This window comes from Cynocephalus volans, chromosome 3 (assembly GCF_027409185.1).
Source record: "Cynocephalus volans isolate mCynVol1 chromosome 3, mCynVol1.pri, whole genome shotgun sequence".
Lineage (NCBI taxonomy): Eukaryota > Metazoa > Chordata > Mammalia > Dermoptera > Cynocephalidae > Cynocephalus > Cynocephalus volans.
Window position 1 is genome coordinate 109,879,894 of NC_084462.1, and position 24,092 is coordinate 109,903,985.

At 51.1% G+C, this 24,092-nt stretch overlaps 1 protein-coding gene across 1 annotated transcript; it reads left to right on the forward strand.

Moving 5' to 3' along the window:
• The first annotated feature begins 754 nt into the window (after nt 1-754).
• NYNRIN (NYN domain and retroviral integrase containing) lies at nt 755-18,154 on the forward strand. Its single transcript, XM_063092115.1, has 8 exons — nt 755-952; nt 8,544-9,187; nt 9,312-10,898; nt 11,712-11,842; nt 11,991-12,087; nt 13,613-13,714; nt 13,936-14,037; nt 15,304-18,154. The coding sequence occupies exons 1-8, from the start codon at nt 755-757 to the stop codon at nt 18,152-18,154; spliced, it is 5,712 nt and encodes a 1,903-aa protein (XP_062948185.1).
• The last annotated feature ends 5,938 nt before the right edge of the window (nt 18,155-24,092 follow it).

A 24,092-nucleotide genomic window follows, 5' to 3' on the forward strand; every position in this document is an offset into this window, starting at 1 on the left:
GCCAGCCCCAGGCTGTCCCCAGACTTCAGTGGGGGGTGGGGAGTCAGTGCCGTGACCCTTTCTTTCCTGCTTGGTCTCCAGCCCAGAGTTTCCTCAGGCTCCAGCCTCCCTGGGCTCCCACCCCAGCTCTACCTTAACTCTTTCGTCCGAAGGAAGGAGTGGCCGAAGTCCCCGTTCTCTTGGGAGGCGGGGGAGGGGAAGCCCTGTTCCAAATCTCAAAAAGGGGTTCCTGAAACCAATTCTACCCTCCTTTCTCTTCCCCTTCCTTCCACCAGGGAAAGGGGGACGTGGAAGGAAATTAACTTTGACCCCTGGATTCTGGCTCTGGGCCCAAAACTTGGGTGGAAGGCAGAGGCTTGCAGAGCCCTCCCCGCCCCCTCCTCCCGCCGCGTCTCCCCCTCCCTCGGCCTCCCGCGCCCCTGTCAGCGGCCCAGCAGACGGAGAGCTTCCCCAGGAGGGGCTGGCGGCGTGGTGGAGGGGGAAGGCTGGGGGCGGAGGGAAGGGCGGCAGGAGCCCGACCGGTCCCACCCCCAGCTACAGCCCCTGGCAGGAAGAGCGTGTCGCGGGAGCCGCGGCCGAAAGGGACTGAGCTCGGGAGGGCGGGAGCCTGAGCCGTGGCGAGTGGGTCTGGGAGTCCGGAGGAAGGAGGCCGGGGTGGGGGGCGCGCCGCGGGAGGGGGGCGTGGCTTAGGCTCCTTGGGCAGGGGACCGGTGACACTGTCGTCTCCCTCCTAGCAGGGGCGGGCGGGGCAGCCATGCTCCTGTCCGGGGGCGAGCCCCGGGCGCAGGAATGGTTCATGGTGCAGACAAAATCGAAGCCTCGGGTGCAGCGGCAGCGGCTGCAAGTGCAGCGCATCTTCAGGGTCAGGCTGAATGCCTTCCAGAGCCGCCCGGACACCCCTTACTTCTGGCTGCAGCTCGAGGGGCCCCGGGAGAACATGGGCAAAGCCAAGGTAAACAGCTTTTCCCCACCCCCACCCATCCCTTCCAGCCAGACCCCTCTCTCTCCTGCCCCTGGGAAGACGGTGGTCCTCAGCGGTCCCCCGACCTGGATTCGGCAGTTTGGCTGGCAGGTATTGGGCCATCTTCCATCCTCTCCAGACTTGCAGCCTTGCCTCCTTCCCTACCCCCTTCTTCCCTCTGGTTCTTTCTTTCGTTTTTTCCCCCACCCCTCTCTTGCATGTCACTTCTGTCCCTCAAGTGTGCTGAGAGAGCCTCCTCCATGTGTGTCCCCCTGTGAACCTTCCCTGGCCAGGGCTCCAGCGTCCACAGCCCAACTTTTCCATTTGGGGAGCAACTTAAGGCCCTGCATTTCTGTGGCCTCTGCAACACGCCTCTTTGTTCTCCAAGACTCTGGCAGGCCCGGGTCCTTCTGTCTTCTTTCAAGTCTTCTTAAATCCTGGGATCCCCTTGGAAAATTTGAGTGCTAGGACTGGAGGGTCCCTTAGAGACACTTGTAGAGTGATGCTGGCATTTTATAGATGAGGCATTGGGGACCAGAGAGGGTAAGAGGCCTGCCTGAGTGATCAGGGTCATCAGGTAGGTGAGGGTGGTGGGGGTTGGACCAGAACCCAGGGCTCTGGACTTCCTGCTGTATGCTCTTGCTGCCCTAGGCTGCCTCTGGCAGGGGCTCAGGGTGGGGTGCAGCTGCTCTGGAAGGCACTGGCCCTTGGGGATGAGTGAGAATCTGGGAGGAGGGCTGTGGGCTTTCGGATGAAAGGGCCTGCTGTGTGGCCCTGGACGTTGGACAGGCCAGGTCACAGTGTGCCTCTCTTGCATTCTCTCTGGCTCCTCTCACAAGCTTCTCCTCCACTTGGGCCTCTTAGGTTCCCTCGTTCCCCAATCATGGCCAGTGGCCAAGGTCTTCCTCTGCCCTCAGAATCCCTTATCTTATCTCTGGGAATGCTTCAGCCTCCCTCTGCCCCACACCACCTTCTTCCCGACATATACACCTTCTGTAGCTGGGTCTATACCAGTATCGTAATTGGCCAAGGCCATGGGTGGTGAGGCCCAGAACGTGGCCCGAAGCCAGCAGGCAGACAGGCTGTAAAGTTTCTCCCTCAGCCTCTTGGTTGAGCTGCTGCATCAGCAGTTTTTTCAATCCTGACAGAGGTGCTGGGGCAGGGGAGGCGTGTCTGCCCAGCGAGCAGATGTGCAGGAGCCCCTGAGAGTAAGAGATTTAAGAAGCTGGGATAGGGTAGGTTAATGAGAGGAGCCTTTTGGGTTCTGTGGGTCTTAATCTTTTTGTTACTATGAAATACAACGGCTCACCCTTTTTGGGGGCTAGCACTTTCTGAGGCGTGCTGCTGACCTGCTCCTTGCTTAAATGCTGAAGCAGCTGCTCCAGGCCTCCCATTGCTCCTCCTGCTGCCTCAGAGCTCTTGGGGCCATGGATCCTCACACCCCAGGCTCACGGAGTCCCTCAATTACCATCCTCCCACTCTTCAGCTTCCCCTTGGGAAAGGCACTGCTGGAAGTGGGAACCTAGCGTGAGGGGCTTCTGGGTAACTCCCTCCCTTATTGCACAGAGTGAGCTAAAAAGAAGAGACTGTTGGAGATTTGGAGCAGAACAGGGAAGGTGGGGAGGATAAGGTTTTGTCCCAGGAGTTAGGAGGGCTGGGTTTAATCTGCCATCATCAAATTATGGCCTGGATAGTGGGGTATGGTGGAGAGAGTTTGGGATTGAGGTGTGCTATCTTCTAACTGGGTGACCTGGGTTAAATAATTTACCCTTCCTTGAGCCTTTTTCTTCATCTATAAAACAGAATATAATTATACCCACTTCACGGAGGGGTTGTGAGAGTTGGCTGAAATACATGCATGTATTTAAATACTTTTGCAAAATGTGGAGAGCTATAGGTATTGTTATGAACTAGCTGTATAACTTTGGGCAAGCCCCTTTCCCTTTCTGAGTCTCAGTCTCCTTGCTTGTAAAACAAAAGGCTTGCATGAAATCCTCTCTAAGGTCCAGTGATCTGATACCTAAACATTTCCCAAGTGTAAGGATGGCTCGTGGTTTCCATATGGAGGTGGTGTGGCTGACCCCAATCCCAGCTGTAGGGACCCAGAATCATGCACTTTGATAATGGCCTACTGTACACAGGCCAACTGGCAGAGAGGACTCCATGAGACTAGAGGTTGCAGGATGGGGGGAGGGGGGAGGAGAGTGGCTTGTTTGGGTCTGAGGGGAGGAGGGGCCAGGAAGTACATAGGCTCATCTGGAGAAGGGTCTGGGTATGTTTCTACATTCTATGCAGTTGGTTTACAGGAAAATCTCTGAAAACTCGAGTGCCTTTGAATTGTTTTGTTGTGGTGGGATTTAAAAAATATTGAAGACATTGCTGTAAATCACATTCCCAGGCAGCGAAACAAACCCTGGGGAGGTCTGGCCTCTCTGAGGTGAAATCAGCAAGTGGAAAGGATGGTTTAATAATGATCAGGAGAGCCCAGGAACAAGCCCTGCTGAGCCCTCTGTACTTCTTGGCAACCATGTGAGGATGGGGTGGGTGGCAGAGAAGAGAAGTGACATGTTCATGTTTCTCCTTTTTGGAACCATGGAGGGAGGTAATGGGAGCCCAGAGGGCAGTTGCAGCGGGAGAGGTAGCTTCTGGAGACTGGGCTCTGGAGCTCTGGGACAGGGTGCAGCTTGCTGACTTTTGGCTTGGCTGTCAGATGGAAGTTGGTCTGTCCCTGCTCCACAATAACTGTAAGCAATACCATGGAAGTTCGTTGTGGTCAGGGGAATGCTGGAGTTGGCTCCTACTGACCCATTGTCAAAATTCCAGGAATTTTGCAAGACAGAGGAAGAGTATTTACAGCCATGGTGGGAGTATTTATACAGCAGAAATTGGCAAATGCTACAAATCAAGGCTCCCCCCAATCTCCCCATCCTTCTTTTCCTTTAAACTTAAAATTCCTATCGTCAAAGTAATATACACTTAAAAAGTCCAATAACTTTTAAAAAGCTTATAAGTGAGCCCAGTGGTTCCCTGCCCTGTCCCTGCTAACTCCCTCTTCAGCACCCTTTACCATAGACAATATTTGGTTTGGTACTCACGCAGCTCCACATTTCTAAAAAAACGTAGATACTGTTATTTTTTGAATAATCAATTTTAGGTGTTTTTTTACTTCCTATTTTTGGATGTGAGGATTTAGCTCCTTTACATTGCCATTTCTTCTTTCTTCTCACTATAGTAATATTTCAATTTTCTGTTAAATGTGTATTTAGTAATTGCCTCGTTATGCTTATGCACATGTCATTCCCATTTAAGTCTTGAAGTGTACCATGATTTTGTTTTCTTTCTTACTTTCTGGTTTCACTGAGGTTAAGAACTCCTTGTTTTTCAATTTGCTTGCTTTTCTTTGTATCTATTGCGAATTTTTACAGCTTTGGTAGCCTCTCAGTGCAATTTTCTGTAACTTCAATCTATCAGTTCAAGGTGTTCTTTCGGTTCCAAAGTTTTTCTTGGAGCTGTCCCTCCTTCTATCTGGTCAGTTGCTTTCTAGACCAGCACAGCTGTCATCCTGAGATTTCAGTTTGCTGTCATCTTTGGCCTCTCTTTGCCTTTTTTCTTTGTTAAATGCCTTATTTCCTAGACCACATGTCTTTTTCTTGGGTTGATGGAACACATCTGTCAGCAGTTTCAAGTTGAAAAGATGGTGAAGGGTATGCTGATGACTACTTTTGGCGTGCTTGTCTGTCTAGTCATACTCTCCAATCTGAACTAGTTGTCCTTTGTGATGATGACAGTCATCCTAAAACTGCCTTGCACGTAGTCATTGGTCAATGATTTGTTGAATGGATGAGTAAATTCTGACATTTCTCTTCTCTGTCATCCTGGAGATTGTCTTTGCTTCTTTCCTAGGATGGATCACCTTTCTTGGTTTCCTTCCTTGATTTACTAGAAGATTGCTTTCCATGGCTTTCTGAGAAAGGATTTATAGGAAGAATAATGTTGGGGTTGGATTATCTACATGTCTGTGTTGCTTATCTGAAGTTTACTTGATTGACAGTTTGGCTGGTACTGAATTATAAATGGAAAATTATTATCCTTCAGACACATGAAGGTGTTACTCCATTGAAATCTTGCTTGTGAGGGTCTGAAGCTGTTTTGGTCCCTGGTCCTTTCTATGAGATGTTTTTTTTTTTCTGGTGATTTGTGGTTTTCCCCAATGTTCTGAAGTCTCCCACTGAGACCCCTTTTGTGTGGGTCTGTTTTCAACCATTGTTGGTTACGCTTGTCCTCAGTGGGCCCTTCTATCTGGACACTCACATTCTTTAGATGTAGGAAGTTTGGGGAAACTATATTGTTGAGGATTTCCTCCCCTGAGCTTTCTGTGTCTTCTCTTTCCGGAACTCCTGTTCAGACACTGAACTTTCTGGAGGTTCTCTGTCTACTCTTCTCATCTTCTCTCCTGTTTTCTAACTCACTTTTTCCTCTGCTTTCTGAAGATTTCCTCTACTTTATCTTCCAACCTTTTTTTTTAGGTCTTCCATTTGTGCCATTACATGTTTAATGTCTAAAAGTCATTTATGGGGCCGGCCCGTGGCTCACTCGGGAGAGTGTGGTGCTGAGAACACCAAGGCCCCGGGTTCGGATCCCATATACGGATGGCCGGTTCGCTCACTGGCTGAGCGTGGTGCTCACAACACCAAGTCAAGGGTTAAGATCCCCTTACCGGTCATCTTTAGGAAAAAAAAAAAAAAGTCATTTATGTTCTCTTTTTAAACATAGTATCCTGTTGTGTCCAGTGCGTTCCACACTATTATCTCTCTGAGGAGAGTAATAATAGCAAAATATTTGAAGTTTTCTTCTCCCTGTCTATTTCTCTTCTTTCAGGTTGCCTTTTTTTCCCCCATGTATGTTTTGGTCTCTCTGTTTCACTTAGAAGTTTTTCTCATAAGCCTGGTAATCCTTGCATAATTAAGAGTGAAGGACAAAAAGCTGATTGGCAGTTGAACTGAGGTTAAGCCTTGTTGATTTTCAGCTTGATGGATGGAAATTTGGGGATGCTGTCTGTTAGGAACCCATTTTGTGATCTTTAGGTCTTTGCTCTTGGGCTGGCCAAATTTCTCAGAAGTTATCGCTCTATTCTCTGGCCTGGGGTGGTTAAGGTCTGGCTGCTAAATTTCTGAATGGGAAAAAGGTTTCTCTGCATTCAGCTTTTGTTGTGCACATTGTTATTTGGCCCTCGTCTCTCACTCCACATTTTTTTGTATGGTACCCCATGCTCTCAAGGATGCTGGTCTAACTCTGGTACTGAGACTTGTTTTCCATTCCAGAGAACAAACCTCCGGAGGTGGGGAGGGACTTGCCCAGCCTGTTTGTGTGTTGGGGGTTGGTTGGGCTCCCAGATCAAATTGTTCCTCAAAGAACATGGCCTTTTTTCACGATCCCTTTCACTCCCGCTTCCAGAGTTTCTTGGTGCTGTCATTTTCTGTCTTTTGAATATTCTGCAGTGCAAATTGGCATGGTTCTGGAAAGTAGACAATGAAAAATAACTGACTTATGAAGAAGAAAAATCCTAAGTTGGGTGCAAAGTAATAAAATACCTTGATAAGATAGAACAGTATTAAAATATTTGATGTTAATGTTTTTATTTAACTTGTAAGATAACAAAGGACCTGTGAGACACTGGGCAATACATTTTTACACATACATCACTCTTTTTCTGTGCCTTTTCTATTCATCTGTACCATTTATCTTCCAGTTGTTCCTACCTCGTCTTTCTACTTTTCTCCTCTTGGAAGAAAAATGTCTGGGTGGGCCTTAGGGAAGAAAGTTTTTCCAGGTTTTTGGGCTGTAAATGCTTGTTGTTTCCTTATCTTCTCTCGTTCTGTGTTATAGACAGCATCATGGTTAAGACTCCAGACTGTGAGGTCAGAGTGCTTGAGTATCCCAGCCTATTATCTGTGTGATCTTGGACATGTGGCCTCCCTTCCTCATCTAAAATGGGATAATAGTAATTTCCTTATAGGTCTGAGAGAGGGATAAACAAGATAATGTGTGGAAAGTGCCTGACACACGTACATTCTCAATAAATATTAGTTCAGATGTATTATTTTGAAAATTATCTCAGTTTCTATGTATCTTTTAATAAAAGATATTGAACAGTTGATGGAACAGTAAATATTCTCAGCCCATTGCAAAAAGAGAAAGAAATCACCCATAATCTTCTTCCCCAGCACATCTTTTCATGTTTACACGTTGTTTTCACATCATTAGAATGTGGGGTGCACGGAGTGGGGGCATTTGTTAAGGTCTGCAAGAGTTTTCCTGTACCTGGTCAGATTCACCCTTGCTGGGCAGTTGGGAGGGGTTGGCTTGGGGTGCCAAATCCCATCAGGATTTGGGCTTGTTTTGGACTGAGGGAGGAGGGATTAGACCTGGGTGTATTTTGGGCCCTTTGGGGAAGGGGCTGCAGGTCTATGGCCTAGGCCAGGTGGAAGGGGTAAGCGTAAACCAGTGGGGAATGGTGGCTTGGGGACTGAGCAGATGAACTGGGTGAAGCGATAGGGTGAAGGAACCCAATTTCTCCCATCCCAGCCATGCAAAAGACAGTGTGTGGGAACCTTGTAAATGCAAGATTTGGTCTGCCCAGAGATCCAGAGGCTTTCCTTCTGGTTAGCCTTTGTGTGTATCTATGGGGTTCCCCTGGACACTGGCCCAGTGACTTCTCTCCTCCTCTGTCCTCTGTGGGCAACAGAGTTACCATGGTTACGGGGACAGGTTGTGCTAGAGACCTTCTGGAGAGGGATTAAGCCGGAATCCCACAAGATTACCCTGTAGTCACTGTGCAGTCAGTCAGGGCAGGAGGAAAGAGCTCTGGTTTCAGAGTCAGCTAGATAATGGGGTGTGATCCTGGCCCAGTCACCCTCGGGCAAGCTGTGTAGCCCTCTGAGCCTGCAAAATGGGAACAGGCTGTGCCAGGCACCATATTAAGCTCTTCCTATGCATTAACTCCCTGAAGCTTCACAGTAGCCTAATGAGGCAGGAACTATTATTATCCCCATTTTATAGATGCGGAAATGCAGTACTGCTGTGGGGCGGGGGAATAAGTAACTTGTCCCAGGTCATGTAAATTCCTGGCATGCAGAGGGTGCTCAGTAGCGTGCACCCTTTTCCGCCTAGCTGTTACACAATTCTGGAGCACCAGAGTAGGACTGGACCTTAGGAGTATTTAGTTTAACCTGCTGTTTCTTAGGTGAAGTGGCTGAGGCTCTGAGAAGATGATACATTTCCCACAGTTAACCTAATCTACTGAGGTCAAGTTGGAACTAGAACCAAGGCCTTCTCCAAGCCTGAGTCCTTTCCCTCCTCTCCCCCAGGCTTCCCCCATTCTGTCGGTGTTCTCAGGAAAGAAATGGGCGCATGAGGGGGCAGGACCAGGGAGAGGGCGCTGGCCATGGGGGAGTCACCTGGCTCATGGTAGGTGGGTGGGGGGCACATGCTTAGCAAGAGGCCGGCCTTCTGGGTGGGGAGGGCAGAGCCAGTGGCAGGCCTGTAAAGCACTGACTTCCTGTGCTCTTCCCACCATGCCCAGGAGTATCTGAAGGGCCTATGCAGCCCGGAGCTGTGGAAGGAGGTTCGCTACCCACCGATCCTGCACTGTGCCTTCCTTGGGGCCCAGGGCCTCTTCCTGGACTGCCTCTGCTGGAGCACCCTGGCCTACCTGGTGCCCGGCCCCCCTGGCTCCCTGATGGTGGGCGGGCTGACGGAGTCTTTCATCATGACCCAGAACTGGCTGGAGGAGCTGGTGGGGCGGCTCCGCTGGGGCCCTGCCCCTCTGCTGACCCCCCGGGGAATCTGGGAGGCCGAGGTAACCCGGGCCTTTGGGGCCCTGGTCTGGATCCGTGGTGACCAGTATGCAGGGGACCTCCTGCAGCTGCCCCCAGCAGTCCAGGAGCTGCTGCTGAGCCTGGTGCGGGATGCTGCAGGAAAGGAGGACATCATTGAGTGGCTCGGCCACTTTGGCATCTCCAATACCCACTCCGACCCAGAGGTCCTGATCTGCCCTCCCCAGCAGAAGGAAGGCCTGGCCGTGCTGTCTGTGGGAGAGAGTCCTGGGCCCCTCCTGGAGATGGGAAACCTCCAGCATGCAGGCCCAGAAAATTCAAAGAGATTAACCACCAGGTCTCTAATCCCAGCCCAGAGTGCACAGCAGGAGACAGCTAACCAGCTGGTACGGTAAGTTCTGGAGATTCATTCTGGCTTTTCTGACCCTACCCCTGCTTCTGCACCCCAAGGAATAGTAGTAGTTTGGGACCGAACTAGCTTTCCCACCTTTTCAACAGACTTGGGTTTCCTCCAGGGTCGGTTCCATCAAGCAAAGTGGTACGGACAGTGCTCGAGAGGAAGGGCCTGTGCAGGCCACCAGCAGCCAGGACTCTGTGAACCACACACAAACCTTGTTGCAGCACAGGCAAGTGCAGAAGGTGGAAGATAAACTCCCCTTCCAGCCTTTGGTGTCAGCCCTGGGTGTGTGCCCATCCTGGAAGGCCTGGGCCCCGGGGCCAGCCTTTGGGCCCCTGTGGCCAGGGGCTATTGCTGCAACCTTCTGGAGGATCAATGAACTGCATTCTCTCCACCTGGCCTGGCTCCTGTCCCAGGCGTGCTTCAGTTTTCCCTTCTGGCAGAGGCCACTGGGTCCCATTCAGTTGAAGCTGCCAGGGCAGAATCCTTTGCCTTTAAATCTGGAGTGGAAGCAGAAGGAGCTGGCTCCCCTGCCCAGTGTGGAAAGCCCAGCTTGTAGACCTGAAGCGGGGCTGGGAGGAGAGGCAGCCCTACAGAATTGCCCGAGACCAGAGACCCCCCAGAAAGTCATGAGTTTATTGGTGGCCCCAGGGAGCTCAGGTGTAAAGGACAAGGTTAGCTCAGGAAGTCCACAGATAGGGCCACCTTTGACCTCTATACCCCAACTACAAGCTGGAGATAAGCCAGGGGATCAAGGAGGCGTGCAGTCGGATTGTAAGGGACTGGAAGACGGACGCTCTCCAGCATTGCCCACAGGGCAAGGGATGCCCATGGCTCAAGGGAGCCCCATGGCTCACAAGGGGCCCCCAGCTCAGCCAGTATCTGAAGCTCAAACAGTGCCTGAAACTCTCAAAGTGCCCATGGCTGCAGCAGTGCCCAAAGCTGAAAACCTACCCACAACTCAAGTGCTGCCTGCAGCTCCTAAAGTGCCTACAGCCCAGACAATGCTGGCAGTGCACACAGAGCCTGCAGCTCCCAAAGTGCCACCGGCTCCAGCAAAGCCAGCAGCTCAAGTGGTGCCCACAGCTCAAAAAGCAGCTGTGGGTCAACCAGCATTGGCAGCTCAGGTGGTGTGTGCAACTCCAAAAACTCCCACAGCTCATAAGATGCCTGCAGCGAAAACGTCACCTGCAGGTCCCAAAACACCCAAAGCTCAAACCGTGTCTGCCACTAAAACAGGGTCTACAGCTTCCAAAGCACCTACAGCTCTCAAAGCACCTGCGACCCCCAAAGCATCTGCAGCTTCCAAAGCCTCCAGAGCTCCCAAAACATCTGGAGCTCAGAAGGTGCCCACAGATACAGGGCCAATCTTGGACGTAGCCAAACTTCTGAGTGAGGTCCAGCCTTCATCAAGGGCTAGTAGCTCCTTACTGAAGGGCCAGGGGGAGGCTGGGAGGCAGGGTCCCCAGCCCAGCAGCACCTTGGCCCCCAGGAGTAAGCACCAGTCTCAGGTGGAGGGTCTCCTGGGGGCTTGGGAGGGGGCCCCGAGGCAGATGCCTCGCCACCCACAGGCGAACAGCACAGTGACCAGCTTCCAGAGGTACCACGAGGCCCTGAATACACCCTTTGAGCTGAACCTGTCGGGGGAACCTGGGAACCAGGACTTGCGGCGAGTGGTCATTGATGGCAGCAGCGTGGCCATGGTGTGAGTAGCCACAGGTGTGGGGCAGGCTGGGGAGCTGGAGAGCTGGGGCAGGGAGTCCTTGGGGGATGCGGTGTGGACATCCCTTTCTAACCTCCATATGGGCGACATGGGGTTCAAATGGGGAGCAGATGGGAGGCAAGTGACATATATTGAGTGCCTACTGCATGCCAGGCAGTGTGCATTAAATCCTTACAGCAGTCCTGCCAGGGTAGGTTTCTGGTCTCCCTCTTTGATAGATGCAGAAACAGGTATAGAGATGAGGAATCTTGCCGAAGTTTTGAGTCAGCCAGGGGCCCAACTGGCATTGGGTTCAGATCTGTCCACTGCTAAAGCCCATGTTCTTCCCCGGCCAGCTTTTAAACTTTTAGCCCAGAGTTCAAGGCCTAGCACAGATCTCTGTGAAGCTTTTCCTGGCCATGCCTGCTCTTAGAGATCAGCCTCCCCGCACAGTACTTACTGCCGTAGAGTTATTAGCATAAATACATGCAGGACAGCTTACTACCACATGGTAGAGTAGTTATCTGTGCTGCACGCACTCCCAGCACACGGTAGGTGGTCAGTGAATTTTTGTTTGCTTTATGCTCTAAACTGAATTCTTTGAGTGCAGGGGCTGTCCTCCTCCTCTTTTCCTCGACCTTCCTACACACACATGTGTGCCCATGCACACGCACGCACATGCAGTGTCTGGCCGTGTCCTGCACCCAGTAGGTGCTCACAGAATATTTGAGGATGGAGGGAAGGGAGAAGGGCATCGTTGGAGTCTTTGGTGCTGAAGCTGTCCCCTGGCATTGCCTGCTTGCTACCACCCTATAGGCACGGCCTCCAGCATTTCTTCTCCTGCCGAGGCATTGCCATGGCAGTGCAGTATTTCTGGAACCGGGGACACCGTGAGGTCACTGTATTTGTACCCACCTGGCAGCTGAAGAAGAATCGGAGGGTGAGAGGTGAGATGTCCCCTGGCCGCAAGCCCCTCCCGCATCACCAGGCTTTCCTTCTCCTGTCTTTCTGCCCTCCCCTGCCCTCCTGCCACCCACTATGGCCATTTCTGCTTAGCCCTTCCTCTGACCACTGTCTTCTGCCTTTCGCTCCCAGAGAGCCACTTTCTGACGAAGCTGCACTCGCTCAAGATGCTTTCAATCACCCCCTCCCAGCTTGAGAATGGCAAGAAGATCACCACCTACGACTACAGGTGTGCTGGTCCCCAGGCCTTCTCTCTGTAGGGCTCAGGGGGTTGGGCCTGGTGGGTGTGTCAGGTGGAGTTCTGCCATACCTTCTCTGCGGAAATGGAGGCAAACATGTCAGAGGGGTCAGGTCGGGGGCCGGGGGGCACAGGCCTTCCGTGGGCAGAGGGAGAGACACAAGTGAGGATAAGCCTCAAGGTTGGCTCTACCCAAGCCCAAGGGTCATTCCTGACTTTGGGACTCTGGAGCTCCATTCCCTTCAGTTTAACAGACTTTCTTCCCTCCCCCATGACCTGTGGGTGGACACCCACTGCTATGGATTTGACTGGCCCTTATGGCTCCTAGTGCTTTGAGTGTACCCCAGGCTTTTGGGTGCCAGTTTGGGTTGAAGTTCATGTCTCCTGGAAACGCTTCAGTCTTTTCCTCACCCTCAGCACTGACACTGGGAGGAGGTGTGGTATGGCTCTGGAAATGGAGGTAGCCTGGTCTGGTCTGCCCAAACCCCAAAGGCCTCCCTGCTTGTCAATCCTAAGCACCCACTCTGCAGCAGGGCCAGTGTGTAGAGGGGGAGCCTGTGACCTTACCTCTTAGAGCAGGGAAGGCCCTGCCATGGTCACTGGTCCTGAGCTGGAGTCGGTGCCAGGCAGGCAGAGGTCTTGGCTTCACTTAGGCACCTCCCATGCCAGGCAGGGAGAGGTTCTGCTTCTCTCCACTTTTCCCAAGACCTGGCACTTACCCAGCCTTCAGGCCTGGGAAGGTCAGGGCAGGGCAGCTCAGGCCTGTCTCCCTGGAGAGCTAGCCCCTTGGGTAAGGTTATTAAGTGCCTCTCATTCAGGGCTAGGTTTGAGGGAAAATGGCTTTTCTGCAGAAGGCCCTCTGCTGAGCACCTGCAGAATAGCAAGCTGGGGTGGCCGGAATGGAAATCTGCAGGGAATGCTGAGAAGTAGGTAGCCTTTGCTTTCTTTCCCGGTCACAGCCCTCTTTAGAGGAGAGGTGATCCTTGGAAAAATGGATTTGTTTATTCAGGTATGTGTTTTTGTATGTGTTAGCATATATGTGTGTGTATGTCTTGGCATGTATACAAATGTTGTGCGTTGGTGAAGAATAATAATGGAATATTTGTGTCTATGCTGTGTGGCAGGCACTGAGCTAGATGCTTAAGTGCATTATCTTATTCAATTTAATCCTCACAGCAATATGGGGTAGATACAAAAATGGAAGCGGTAAATAAGCACGTGTGAATGTGGATGGGCGTGTGGGTTTCTGTGTCTGTGCATGTGCATGAGTATACCCATGTGTATAATAGGAGTGCGTGTTTGTATGTACAGTTGGGGGGGGTGCACAACTGAGTTTACCCTCCCAGGGGACTACTGGTGATCTCAGATGGCTGAATAGAGGAGCGGATGGGCTCCGGAGCCCTGGGCAGCATTTTACCTGACATCTCATTGTGAAGCCGCAAGTTCATTTTTCCAGAGGACCCAGGAAGTGAGGGGCTGGCTGCTGGATTGTTAGTGACTCCCCCTCTCCCCACAGGTTCATGGTAAAGCTGGCGGAGGAGACAGATGGCATCATTGTCACCAATGAGCAGATTCACATACTGATGAATAATTCTAAGAAACTGATGGTCAAAGATCGGTGAGGCAGCTCTCCAGAGGCTTGAGCCATCCCTTCCCCTTGGATGTCAGGCAGCTCCTGGCAGGAGAGGTGTTGAGGCGGGGAGGGGGCCTTGGAGTAGTGCTCACTAGCACCTGATGGGAGGTGTGGGCCTCAGCCCCTGTGGAGACACCAGGTAGCAACAGGGCGTACGTGGGTCACGGGCCTGTCTATGACTGCACCCTCTTCTCTCCTGGGTCCAGCCTGCTGCCCTTCACCTTTGCGGGGAATCTCTTCATGGTGCCAGATGATCCCCTGGGCCGTGACGGCCCCACCTTGGATGAGTTTCTAAAGAAGCCAAACAGGTCAGGCCTCCCCTGCCTCTCAGGTCCTCCTGGGACTGACCAGAAACTTCTCTTTAGTGCTAGCCAGCATTTATCTAGTGCTTAATAATGAATAGTGTGATTTGACTTTCATACATCGTCAGACTTCTACCACATATTTATGTATCCATAAACCATTTACAGTATGGTTTTGCAGTTTTAACATTTTACATACATGCTTTAAAGCACGCGTGCGCACACACACACACACACACACACACACAACAGAAAAACACATTTTACACACATGCTTTAATACTTTATGTATCCTTCCACAGCTGGCATTTGCACTCAATGTTTTATTGTGTCTTCAGACGTATGCCATGCTGATTCATATAGCCCACTTTAATGGCCACGTAGTATTCCATTTTGTTAGCACCCAGCAGATGTATCTGTCTCTTGTTGAGGGCCAGTTGACTATTTTCATTTTATGCTGTTGGTGCCAATGCTGCAGAGAACAGTTTCATTCTTGTTTCATTGTGTCCGAGAGGAGCTGTGTCTACAGTATACACCAAGTAGGGTTTTTTCCATATTTGTCATCTCCTTTGATCCTTACAACTTGAGTTAGATATAAACGACTACTATTCTCATGTTATAGATGAGGAATCTGAGACTCAAATGACTTTTCCAAGGGTACTTTGCTGGTGCTGGCAGAACTGTTTGCAGAACTCAGATTCCCTGCCTCCACCCCCACTCACCCACCTTGCTGCCTGCCTTCCAGTTCCTGGGCCCAGCAGGGGACCTTGGTCAGGACCTTCCAGGCAGGGCACTGCTTCCTGGACCAGCTCCCCCAGTCTCATTTCACTGTTTGCAGACAAATGATGTGGTTTGTCTGCTGGTCCTCTCCAGGCCCCTGCCAGGCTCTCCTTCCCTTTGTTGAGTGCCCCGTCCCCCCTCATCCTTGCTATGGGTTACTCCTCATGGGGTCAGGTTGGAAGCCACCAGCCATCTCTTATCAAACCCTTGGCCCAAAACTGGTTTAAATGTTCCTTGGTCAATGAAGTTTTCATTTGATGAGGCTTCAAAGCACAGGGAATTGCTAATATTGAGGTTCTGCACCTGTAGGGGGTAGAAGAAGTATTTGTGGGTAGGGGCCTGACTGAACCTGTGCCATGTAGGAGGCTGGCACTTGGCCCGGACTAAGGGACACTTAGGAGTGGGCTTGGGTCTCTACAGATGTGGCTTTCCCCTTGGGTGACCTCTGGGGGTGGGGCTGCTCCCCTCCCTCTCCCATCTGTTTTGGTGTAGGCTGGATACTGACATTGGCAACTTCCTGAAGGTATGGAAGACCCTTCCTCCCAGCGCAGCCAGCATCTCTGAGTTGAGTGATGATGCTGACCTGGGGTCCCTGGAGAGTCCACGGACTGTGGAAGAAATCAGGGAGGAGAAAGAGGAGAGGCAGGATGAGGAGCAGAGAGAGGGACCGGGGATGCACAAGCCAGCTGAGGAGGACGACCTTGACTCTTCGCTGGCATCAGTGTTCAGAGTGGAGTGCCCCTCCCTTTCAGAGGAAATCCTCCGGTGCCTCAGCCTCCATGACCCCCCTGATGGGGCCCTGGACATCGACCTCCTGCCAGGCGTGGCATCTCCCTACCTGGGCATCCCCTGGGATGGGAAGGCTCCCTGCCAGCAGGTTCTTGCCCACCTTGCCCAGCTGACCATCCCCAGCAACTTCACTGCACTCTCTTTCTTTGTGGGGTTCATGGACTCCCACCGGGATGTCATCCCCGACTATGAAGCCCTTGTGGGCCCCCTGCACAGCCTCCTCAAGCAGAAGCCAGACTGGCAGTGGGACCGGGAGCACGAGAAGGCCTTCCTGGCCCTCAAGCGAGCCCTGGTGTCTGCCCTCTGCCTGACAGCCCCCAACTCCCAGCTACCCTTCCGCCTGGAGGTGACAGTGAGCCAGGTGGCCCTGACGGCCATCCTCCATCAGGAACACTTGGGGAAGAAGCACCCCATAGCCTATACCTCGAAACCCCTCCTCCCTGACGAGGACAGCGAGGGCCCCCAGTCGGGGGGAGACAGCCCCTATGCTGTGGCCTGGGCCCTTAAGCATTTCTCCCGCTGCATTGGAGACACCCCAGTGGTCCTGGACCTTTCCTATGCCTCTCGGACCTCTGTGGACCCTGAGGCTCCTGAGGGCCGAAGGGTTTCCAAAGCATGGCTGATCCGATGGTCCCTCTTGGTGCAGGACAGAGGCAAGCGGGCCCTGGAATTGACCCTCCTCCAGGGCTTGCTGGGGGGAAACCGGTTGCTGACGCCTGCTTCCTCCATGCCTCGTTTTTTCCAGGTTCTGCCTCCTTTTTCTGACCTGTCCACTTTTGTCTGCATCCATATGTCAGGCTACTGCTTTTACCGTGAGGATGAGTGGTGTGCTGGCTTTGGCCTCTATGTTCTGTCTCCCACCAGCGCCCCTGTCTCCCTGTCCTTCTCCTGCTCCCCTTACACACCAACCTATGCCCACCTGGCAGCTGTGGCCTGTGGCCTAGAGCGCTTTGGTCAGTCCCACCTCCCGGTGGTCTTCCTCACCCACTGCAACTGGATCTTCAGCCTCCTCTGGGAGCTCCTGCCCCTCTGGAGGGCTCGGGGCTTCCTCTCCTCCGATGGAGCTGCATTACCTCATCCGAGCCTGCTCTCCTACATTATATCCCTCACTTCTGGCCTCTCCTCCCTTCCCTTTATCTACCGAACCTCCTACCGGGGCTCTCTGTTTGCTGTGACTGTGGACACTCTGGCCAAGCAGGGGGCCCAGGGGGGTGGGCAGTGGTGGAATCTGCCAAAGGATGTGCCCATTCCTATAGTGACTCCCCATACTATGGGTAAGAAGCCCAACTTGCTGGCATTACAGCTGAGAGACAGCACCCTGGCTGACATCATTGCCAAGCTGCAGGCTGGCCAGAAATTGTCCAGTTCCTCACCCTTCAGTTCTGCCTTTAACTCACTCAGCCTCGACAAGCAGAGTGGCCTGCTTATGTTCAAGGGAGATAAGAGGCCCAGGGTCTGGGTGGTCCCGACACAGCTCCGGAGGGATCTGATTTTCTCTGTGCACGATGTCCCCCTGGGAGCCCACCAGAGGCCCGAGGAGACCTACAAGAAGTTGCGGTTGCTGGGCTGGTGGCCTGGCATGCAGGAGCATGTGAGGGATTACTGCAGGAGCTGCTTGTTCTGCATTCCCCGAAATCTCATTGGCAGCGAGCTGAAGGTTATTGAGTCCCTGTGGCCCCTCAGGTCGACCGCCCCCTGGTCAAACCTTCAGATTGAGGTGGTGGGGCCGGTCACCATAAGTGAGGAGGGCCACAAGCACGTGCTTATTGTCGCCGACCCCAACACCAGATGGGTGGAGGCATTCCCACTGAAGCCCTATACACACATGGCCGTGGCCCAAGTGCTGCTGCAGCATGTGTTTGCCAGGTGGGGCGTTCCTGTGAGGCTGGAAGCAGCCCAGGGTCCCCAGTTTGCCCGGCATGTTCTGGTGAGCTGTGGGCTGGCCCTGGGAGCCCAGGTGACCTCTCTGAGTAGGGACCTCCAGTTCCCCTGCCTGACGAGCTCAGAGGCCTACTGGGAGTTCAAGAGGGCCCTCAAGGAGTTCATCTTCTTGCATGGCAAGAAGTGGGCAGCCTCCCTGCCCTTGCTGCACCTGGCCTTCAGGGCCTCCTCCAGCCAGGCCACGCCGTTCCAGGTCCTGACTGGGGGCGAGGTGAGGCTGACCGAGCCCCTGTGGTGGGAGATGAGCAGCGCAAACATTGAGGGGCTCAAGATGGACATCTTCCTGCTGCAGCTGGTCAGGGAACTGCTGGAGATCCACTGGAGGTTGGCCGACAAGGCGAGCGAGAAGGCTGAGAATAGGCGGTTCAAGCGGGAGAGCCAGGAGAAGGAGTGGAACGTGGGTGACCAGGTCCTCCTGCTCTCCCTCCCCAGGAATGGCAGCAGTGCCAAGTGGGTGGGTCCCTTCTATATAGGTGACCGGCTGAGCCTGTCTCTCTATAGGGTGTGGGGCTTCCCATCCCCGGAGAAGCTGGGGTGCATCTATCCCAGTAGTCTGATGAAGGCCTTTGCCAAGAGTGGCACACCCCTTTCCTTCAAGGTTTTGGAGCAGTGAGCTGGAGCAGTGGGGGAGCCCCCTGCCCCAGGGGTCCTGGGTTTCTGCTGCTAGGCCTCCCCCCTGCCCCCCAGCAGTGCTCTCAGTCCTTGGGGGCCCTCAGTTGTGCCTTTTGTAGAGAAGTTGCTTTAAAGCTTTGCTGAATTGCCTTGAACTAGGGGCCAGCATCCCTATGGAAACATTCCCAATTTGGGGTATTTGGAGAATTTGCCAAAAGCTATCAGATATGGGCCTCTGGCAAGTTTACATTGGGAGGAGAAAGTCTCCTTACTAAAGTAGGCCAGGCTCAGTGTCTTTTCCCCAAATATCCTCTTTCCCCCCTCATACACATGTAGGTATGCAGGGGTGTGCATGGGCACACACGCAGACCAGAATCTTAATGTCTGCACTGTAAAACAGTATGGCTCTGGACCTCAGAATTGGAACCACAGTCCTCTCCCAAATAGGAACCTCGAATATGGGCACCTCCCCTCAACCCATTCATTTGGGACCCTTTGCCCTTAGCCTTATAACAGCTGACATGAACCTGGGCAGGCTGAGGGAGGCAGCTGGCTCCCCAGCCTTATGGTCAGGCTTGCCTGCTCAGCTGTCAGGGAAGGGCTGCCAGTCCTCCTGGGCCTCTAGGGAGTGGCTTGGAATGGGAGGATGGCCAGCCATGAGCCACCCACCTGATAGGATGGGAAGGGCAAGGGGGAAGGTGAGTTGGCCTACCTCATTTGACTCTAGCCAGTGGAGATGACTCCTGACCTCTGCTTTGGTGGTGTCGACCCAAGAATCAAGGATCTTGATGCTAACTGTGGCATCTCTACCTGAAGAGCTGCTTCTATAGACCAAGGGGCCCTGGCCTCTGTTTCAAGGGGAGTGGGCATCTGAAATGAGCAGTCTAGCACACAGAGAGGTGCTGGCACAGCTCTACATCCCAACCCCTCCCAACCCCATCCCAAAGCCTACAGCCCTCTACTCCTCCTATCTCCACTGTACCCCAGATCCCCAGACCCTACAGAGTGTATGATTGCTTTGTCTGCATCACCCCTACTCCTTTGTGTACAGCTAAACCCAGGCTTTCTCAGAGCCATTCTCTGTGAAGATCACTCTTGCAGTGAAAGTGAGTTTCGTACAGGTGTGTGTGCTTACACTCACCCCTCTGAATTGCTGCTGCTGCTGCTGACCAAGTGAGCTCAGGAGAAGGTCAGCACCATATCACTCTGGCTCGGCCTCTGAGTAGTTTCATTCCTTCAGAAACTGAGCCAGACCACGGCACTGCAGAGTGCTAGGGCCAGAGGAGAACTTGCCATCAAGTCCAACTTGTTTTAGAGCAGAGGAAAGAGGTCCAGAGAGGGAAATGGACTTGCCCAAAGTCACACAGCTAGTTTGTGGCTGAGCTGGGATGAAGATGAAGCCTCCTGACTCCCAGTTCACCACAAAAAGGCTTCAAACAACAGGTTCAATCTAGAGAATCCCTCGAATTCCTATACCCGTTTTCCCTCCAACTCCCCATTTCCCAAATCTTGTAGACACTACCTGGATGTTGCCCTTAAACCATTTCCAGGAAAGAATGGCTGGGTGATGCTGAGAAACTGAAAGGTGAGCTGTGGTTTTTAGCAGATGCTCCCTTTTCTCCTCCTCCCTCTAATGATATGTTCAGCCTCACTCCCTCCCCAATGCTGTGTGAATTCCCCTGTTACCTATGTTCATGAGATTATACCCTCCTTTTAAGTGATTTTTTTTCATTTGATTTGTCAATAAACAGATCAAACTGGAGCCCATGTTCAGTATGTTTTAAAGCTTTAGATTCAGTTATGGGAGTGAGGGTGGGGCTGTAGTGGGGTTTGGCTGATGTGTATCCCCAGGTAGACTTGTAGATTTAAGGCCTGGATAGTACCTATACAAGATCATCTGGCCCAAGTCTTTATTGTACAGATGAGGAGACCAGGACCCAGATAATGATATGCTTAAGGCCCCATGGCTGGCTCATGGCAGGGCTGGGAGAAGAGCCCAGGCTCTGGGCTTCCAAGCTGGTCGGTGTCTTGGAAGTCGTGGGGGTGGGAGTGAAGATGCATTATGTTGGGCTCCAGAGAGTGGTGTTGGTGATGAGCCAGCTTAGTTGTATTGGAAACACCACAGACCTTGGTTTGGATACTGACTCTGTATTAGCTAACTCTGTGGCCTGTTTCCTGAGGCCTCAGTTTCCCCATCTGTAAAATATAGAGCACCAATTCCCAAATTCTGGGATGATTTGAGGATTACATGAAATAATCTGTGTGAAGAGGCTAGTGTGGTGCCAGGGACGGAGGAAGCATTCTTCACACGTTAGCTGATGGGGCTCTTCTTCCTGCCCCAGAAACTCTTGCTGTTTTCCCTCCACGGCCTCAGAAACCTTAACCCTGGTCAGGCTTCCTGACTGTGGATCTCTGCTTCTTACTACCTTTTTCACCTGCCCAGACTTCTGCTCATCACTGGCAGGGATATGGAGTGGCAGAAAGGGACTGTCCTTCCTGATAACTCCTTAGCTCATGTGTGTGCCATCATTCATTCAGTATTTATGAGCACCTACTATGTGCCATGCTCTGTCTAGATGTGGGGTGGATAGCAGGTGAGTGATGTGGTTTCTGCCCCTTTGGAGTTCACAGTCAGGTGAGGGAGACAGACATTTCAGCAAACAGATACAATGCAGGGTGGTAAGGGAAACACGGTTGTAGGATCCCGTAGCACAGGGGCCTGGGGTCTTAGCTCACATGTCATTCAGAGAGGTCCTCCCTGAGCTCCTTCACCAAAGGTAATACACACACTCAGTACAATTCAGTGAGCAAAAGGTTCAGAACTCTTAAGCAGAAGGCTGATCAGAGAAATAGCTTGGCAAAATCCCTTTATTTTCTACTCTAGATAACTTTAAGCAATAATCATTGCTTTTGCCCACAAGATTTTACCCACACTAGTTTCTGAGCTCTCTGATGATGAGATTTTTCTTCTTTGCTGTTGAACAATATACAAGGTCTGAGCAGAGATTTCCAATTCCTCCTATTTTTGGAGGGGTGAATAAAAGGTGTGTCCACACTCCAGCACCATGGACACTATAGATTACCAGTCACTGCTTCTCTCCTTATACCCATCACAATTTTTCCATCTCATTTGGAGCACTGGCTGGTGGGCTTCCCCAAGTCCCTAACAGAGAAATTACGAAGTAGCCAGTGTGCAGCTAGTCCTGTGACGTACTAAGATAAAGAACCATGGTATGGGCCGGCCCGTGGCTCACTCGGGAGAGTGTGGTGCTGATAACACCAAGGCCACGGGTTCGGATCCCATATAGGGATGGCCGGTTGCTCACTGGGTGAGTGTGGTGCTGACAACACCAAGTCAAGGGTTAAGATCCCCTTACCGGTCATCTTTAAAAAAAAAAAAAAAAAAAAAAAAAAAAAAAGAACCATGATATATCTGGTTCCCATGTTAAAACTTACATAAACTATACGGCGAGGTTGAGATTACCTAAGCCTTGCTGCAACATGCTTTGCGCAAGTATTTACTCAGTACTTGTGTTTGTGAATAAAAGTGAACGTGTCTGGAAGACAGAGCATTGGAGGAGCAAATGGCCACAATAAAACAAAACAAAACAAAACAAAAATCTTACCTGCTTTTTAAAGATCGTCGAAGAATTCCCTGGGACATGCACGAGTTTTAACTTGTTTACTTATTCACATGGTAACAGTAACTTACATGTATTGAGTACTTGCTCTGTGTCAGACTGTTACTGTCCTAAGTGCTTTCCAACCCTGTGGGGTAGATACAATTAATATTTCCACTTTATGGATGAAGAAAATGAGGCATGCAGAGGTGAAGTAACTCACTGAAGGTCATGTGCAGCTCCTAGGTGAGAGGATGGGTTTGAAAGCTATCTCCTGTGCACACCATCTCAACCACTATGCTCACTGCCTCACATGCAAGTATCTTTACTTTGCTGTTAAGGGTTACTTTCCCCACTTGACCTATGGCCTCTCCATATTTTAGTTATACATTGTATAGTGTCAGTTAAGATTTCTCTGTTTCAGTTCGTCCAGATTAAGATGACTGACAAACAGGTCCTGATTTTCCTCCACTGAGTCCTGATAACTTTTGACTCAAATACTATACTCTCTTTTTCTGAGGAGTGCCATTTTCCTGCAGCTAATAAGGGATGCTGTTTCTTGGGGCTCCACATTTTCATAGATGGTGAAAAACGAAGGAGTAGAGATTGCAGCAGCTGGATTGCGAAGAACCTTGCAAAGCACATTGAGAAATATGGATTTCATTCTGAGGCTTTAGGCAGCGTAGTTCATTTAGATAGATCACTTAAGGCAAACCCAGTATGGGGAATGGGTTGAGGGGAGAAAAACTGAAAGCCAAGGGGTCAGTTAAGAGGCTTCTATAGAAATCCAGCTGAGAGATTTGTAGTTAGAATCAGGGTGGATGGAAAGCAATAGATGGAAATGATGGACGTGAATGACTGGGTATGGGGGTTATGGGAGACGGTGGAATTGAGGATAACAGCTAGTTTTTGGTTTGGGCAAGAGAGAAGTTCCATGTACAGACAAAGAAAATAGGGGAAGGAGAACAGAAAACTATAATTTCAGACTTTAGCATGTTGACTTCAAGGTGGAATATCCAATATATGAATCTAACATTTAGAAGGGAGGTCCTGGATTCAGATAAAAATGTGGAAACTGTCAGCATATGAATCGACAGTTGTGCTTTTGAGAGTGTGTTAGGACTGAAGAAAATCTAGGGCAGAACCTTGAGGAAAACAAGCATTTAAGAGATGGGATGGGTGAAGGATCTGAAACAGAAGCTGAGGCAGGAGCAGAGAGGTGGAGGGAAAGCCCAGGGCGTGCACAGTCAGGGAAGTTGGGCCAGAGAGTGTTTCTAGAAGGAGGGTGTGGCCAACAGGGTCAAATGTTAGGGAGAGCCTGAGCAACAGGAGGACTAGGAAGTGTCTGTAGACTTAATGACAAGGAAGCTGTGAGTGACTGGCTGAGGGCAGTTTAGGTGGAGCAGTGGAGGCCATAGCTGACTGATGATTAAGAGGTGAGCAGCTGAAGAGCACAGACATTTGTATTAAGATCTTTGGCTCTGAAGAGTAGGTGAGATGACACAAACTAGCTGCGGGTATATCTAGAGCTGAGGATAACCATATATCTATCTACAACTACTCCCATACCTATCCTTTTCTTTTCGATTTTAGAGACTTGAGCACTTAAATTTAACTGCTGAAGGGAAGCAGTGAGTAGAGAGAGTAAAAGACAAGAGCATGGTTGGAGGCAATGAGACTCATGGCTGGTGGATGAAGGTAGTTGCCTTGACAGGAGGAGGAACTTGGCTTCCACTGAGCTGGACAGGAAGAGGCAGAGAAGGGCAGGAAGGTGTGTTTGTAGGTGTGGTAATGCCTGGTAATTCTGTTTCTTTAGTGAAGTAGAAGAGAGGTCATCTGTGCTGACAGTGAAGGCAGAGATGGTAGGGTAAAAGGTTTAAGGAGAGAACAGGAGGCTGCAGCTGGATTCTGGGGAGGAAGAAGAAAGAAACTGACAAAGGAAACCAGAGAAGAATTGCTTCGAGTATTGAGGAAAAGGTATGGTTGGAGGCCATGGATTTAGATCCACAGTGAATCCTTCATCAGTAGGACTTTTTTCTGTAGTAGAATGATAATCAGATGCCAGGGCGTGGGTGTAGGGAAGGTGGACAGTTGGATTCTATTCTTAGGATCCTTAAAGTCTGAGGAGATTTTGGTACATGGAAAGGAACACTCACCACCACCTGTGCTTTATTTATTGTTTATTTACTTCATAAACCTACTTAAACAAAAATTGTCTAAACATTTAAACACTATTTATATAGCCAACAAATTATAATCTATACATTTTCCAAGTCAAATTATTTAAGCATTGATTACAAACTTAATCAAATCCTCCTA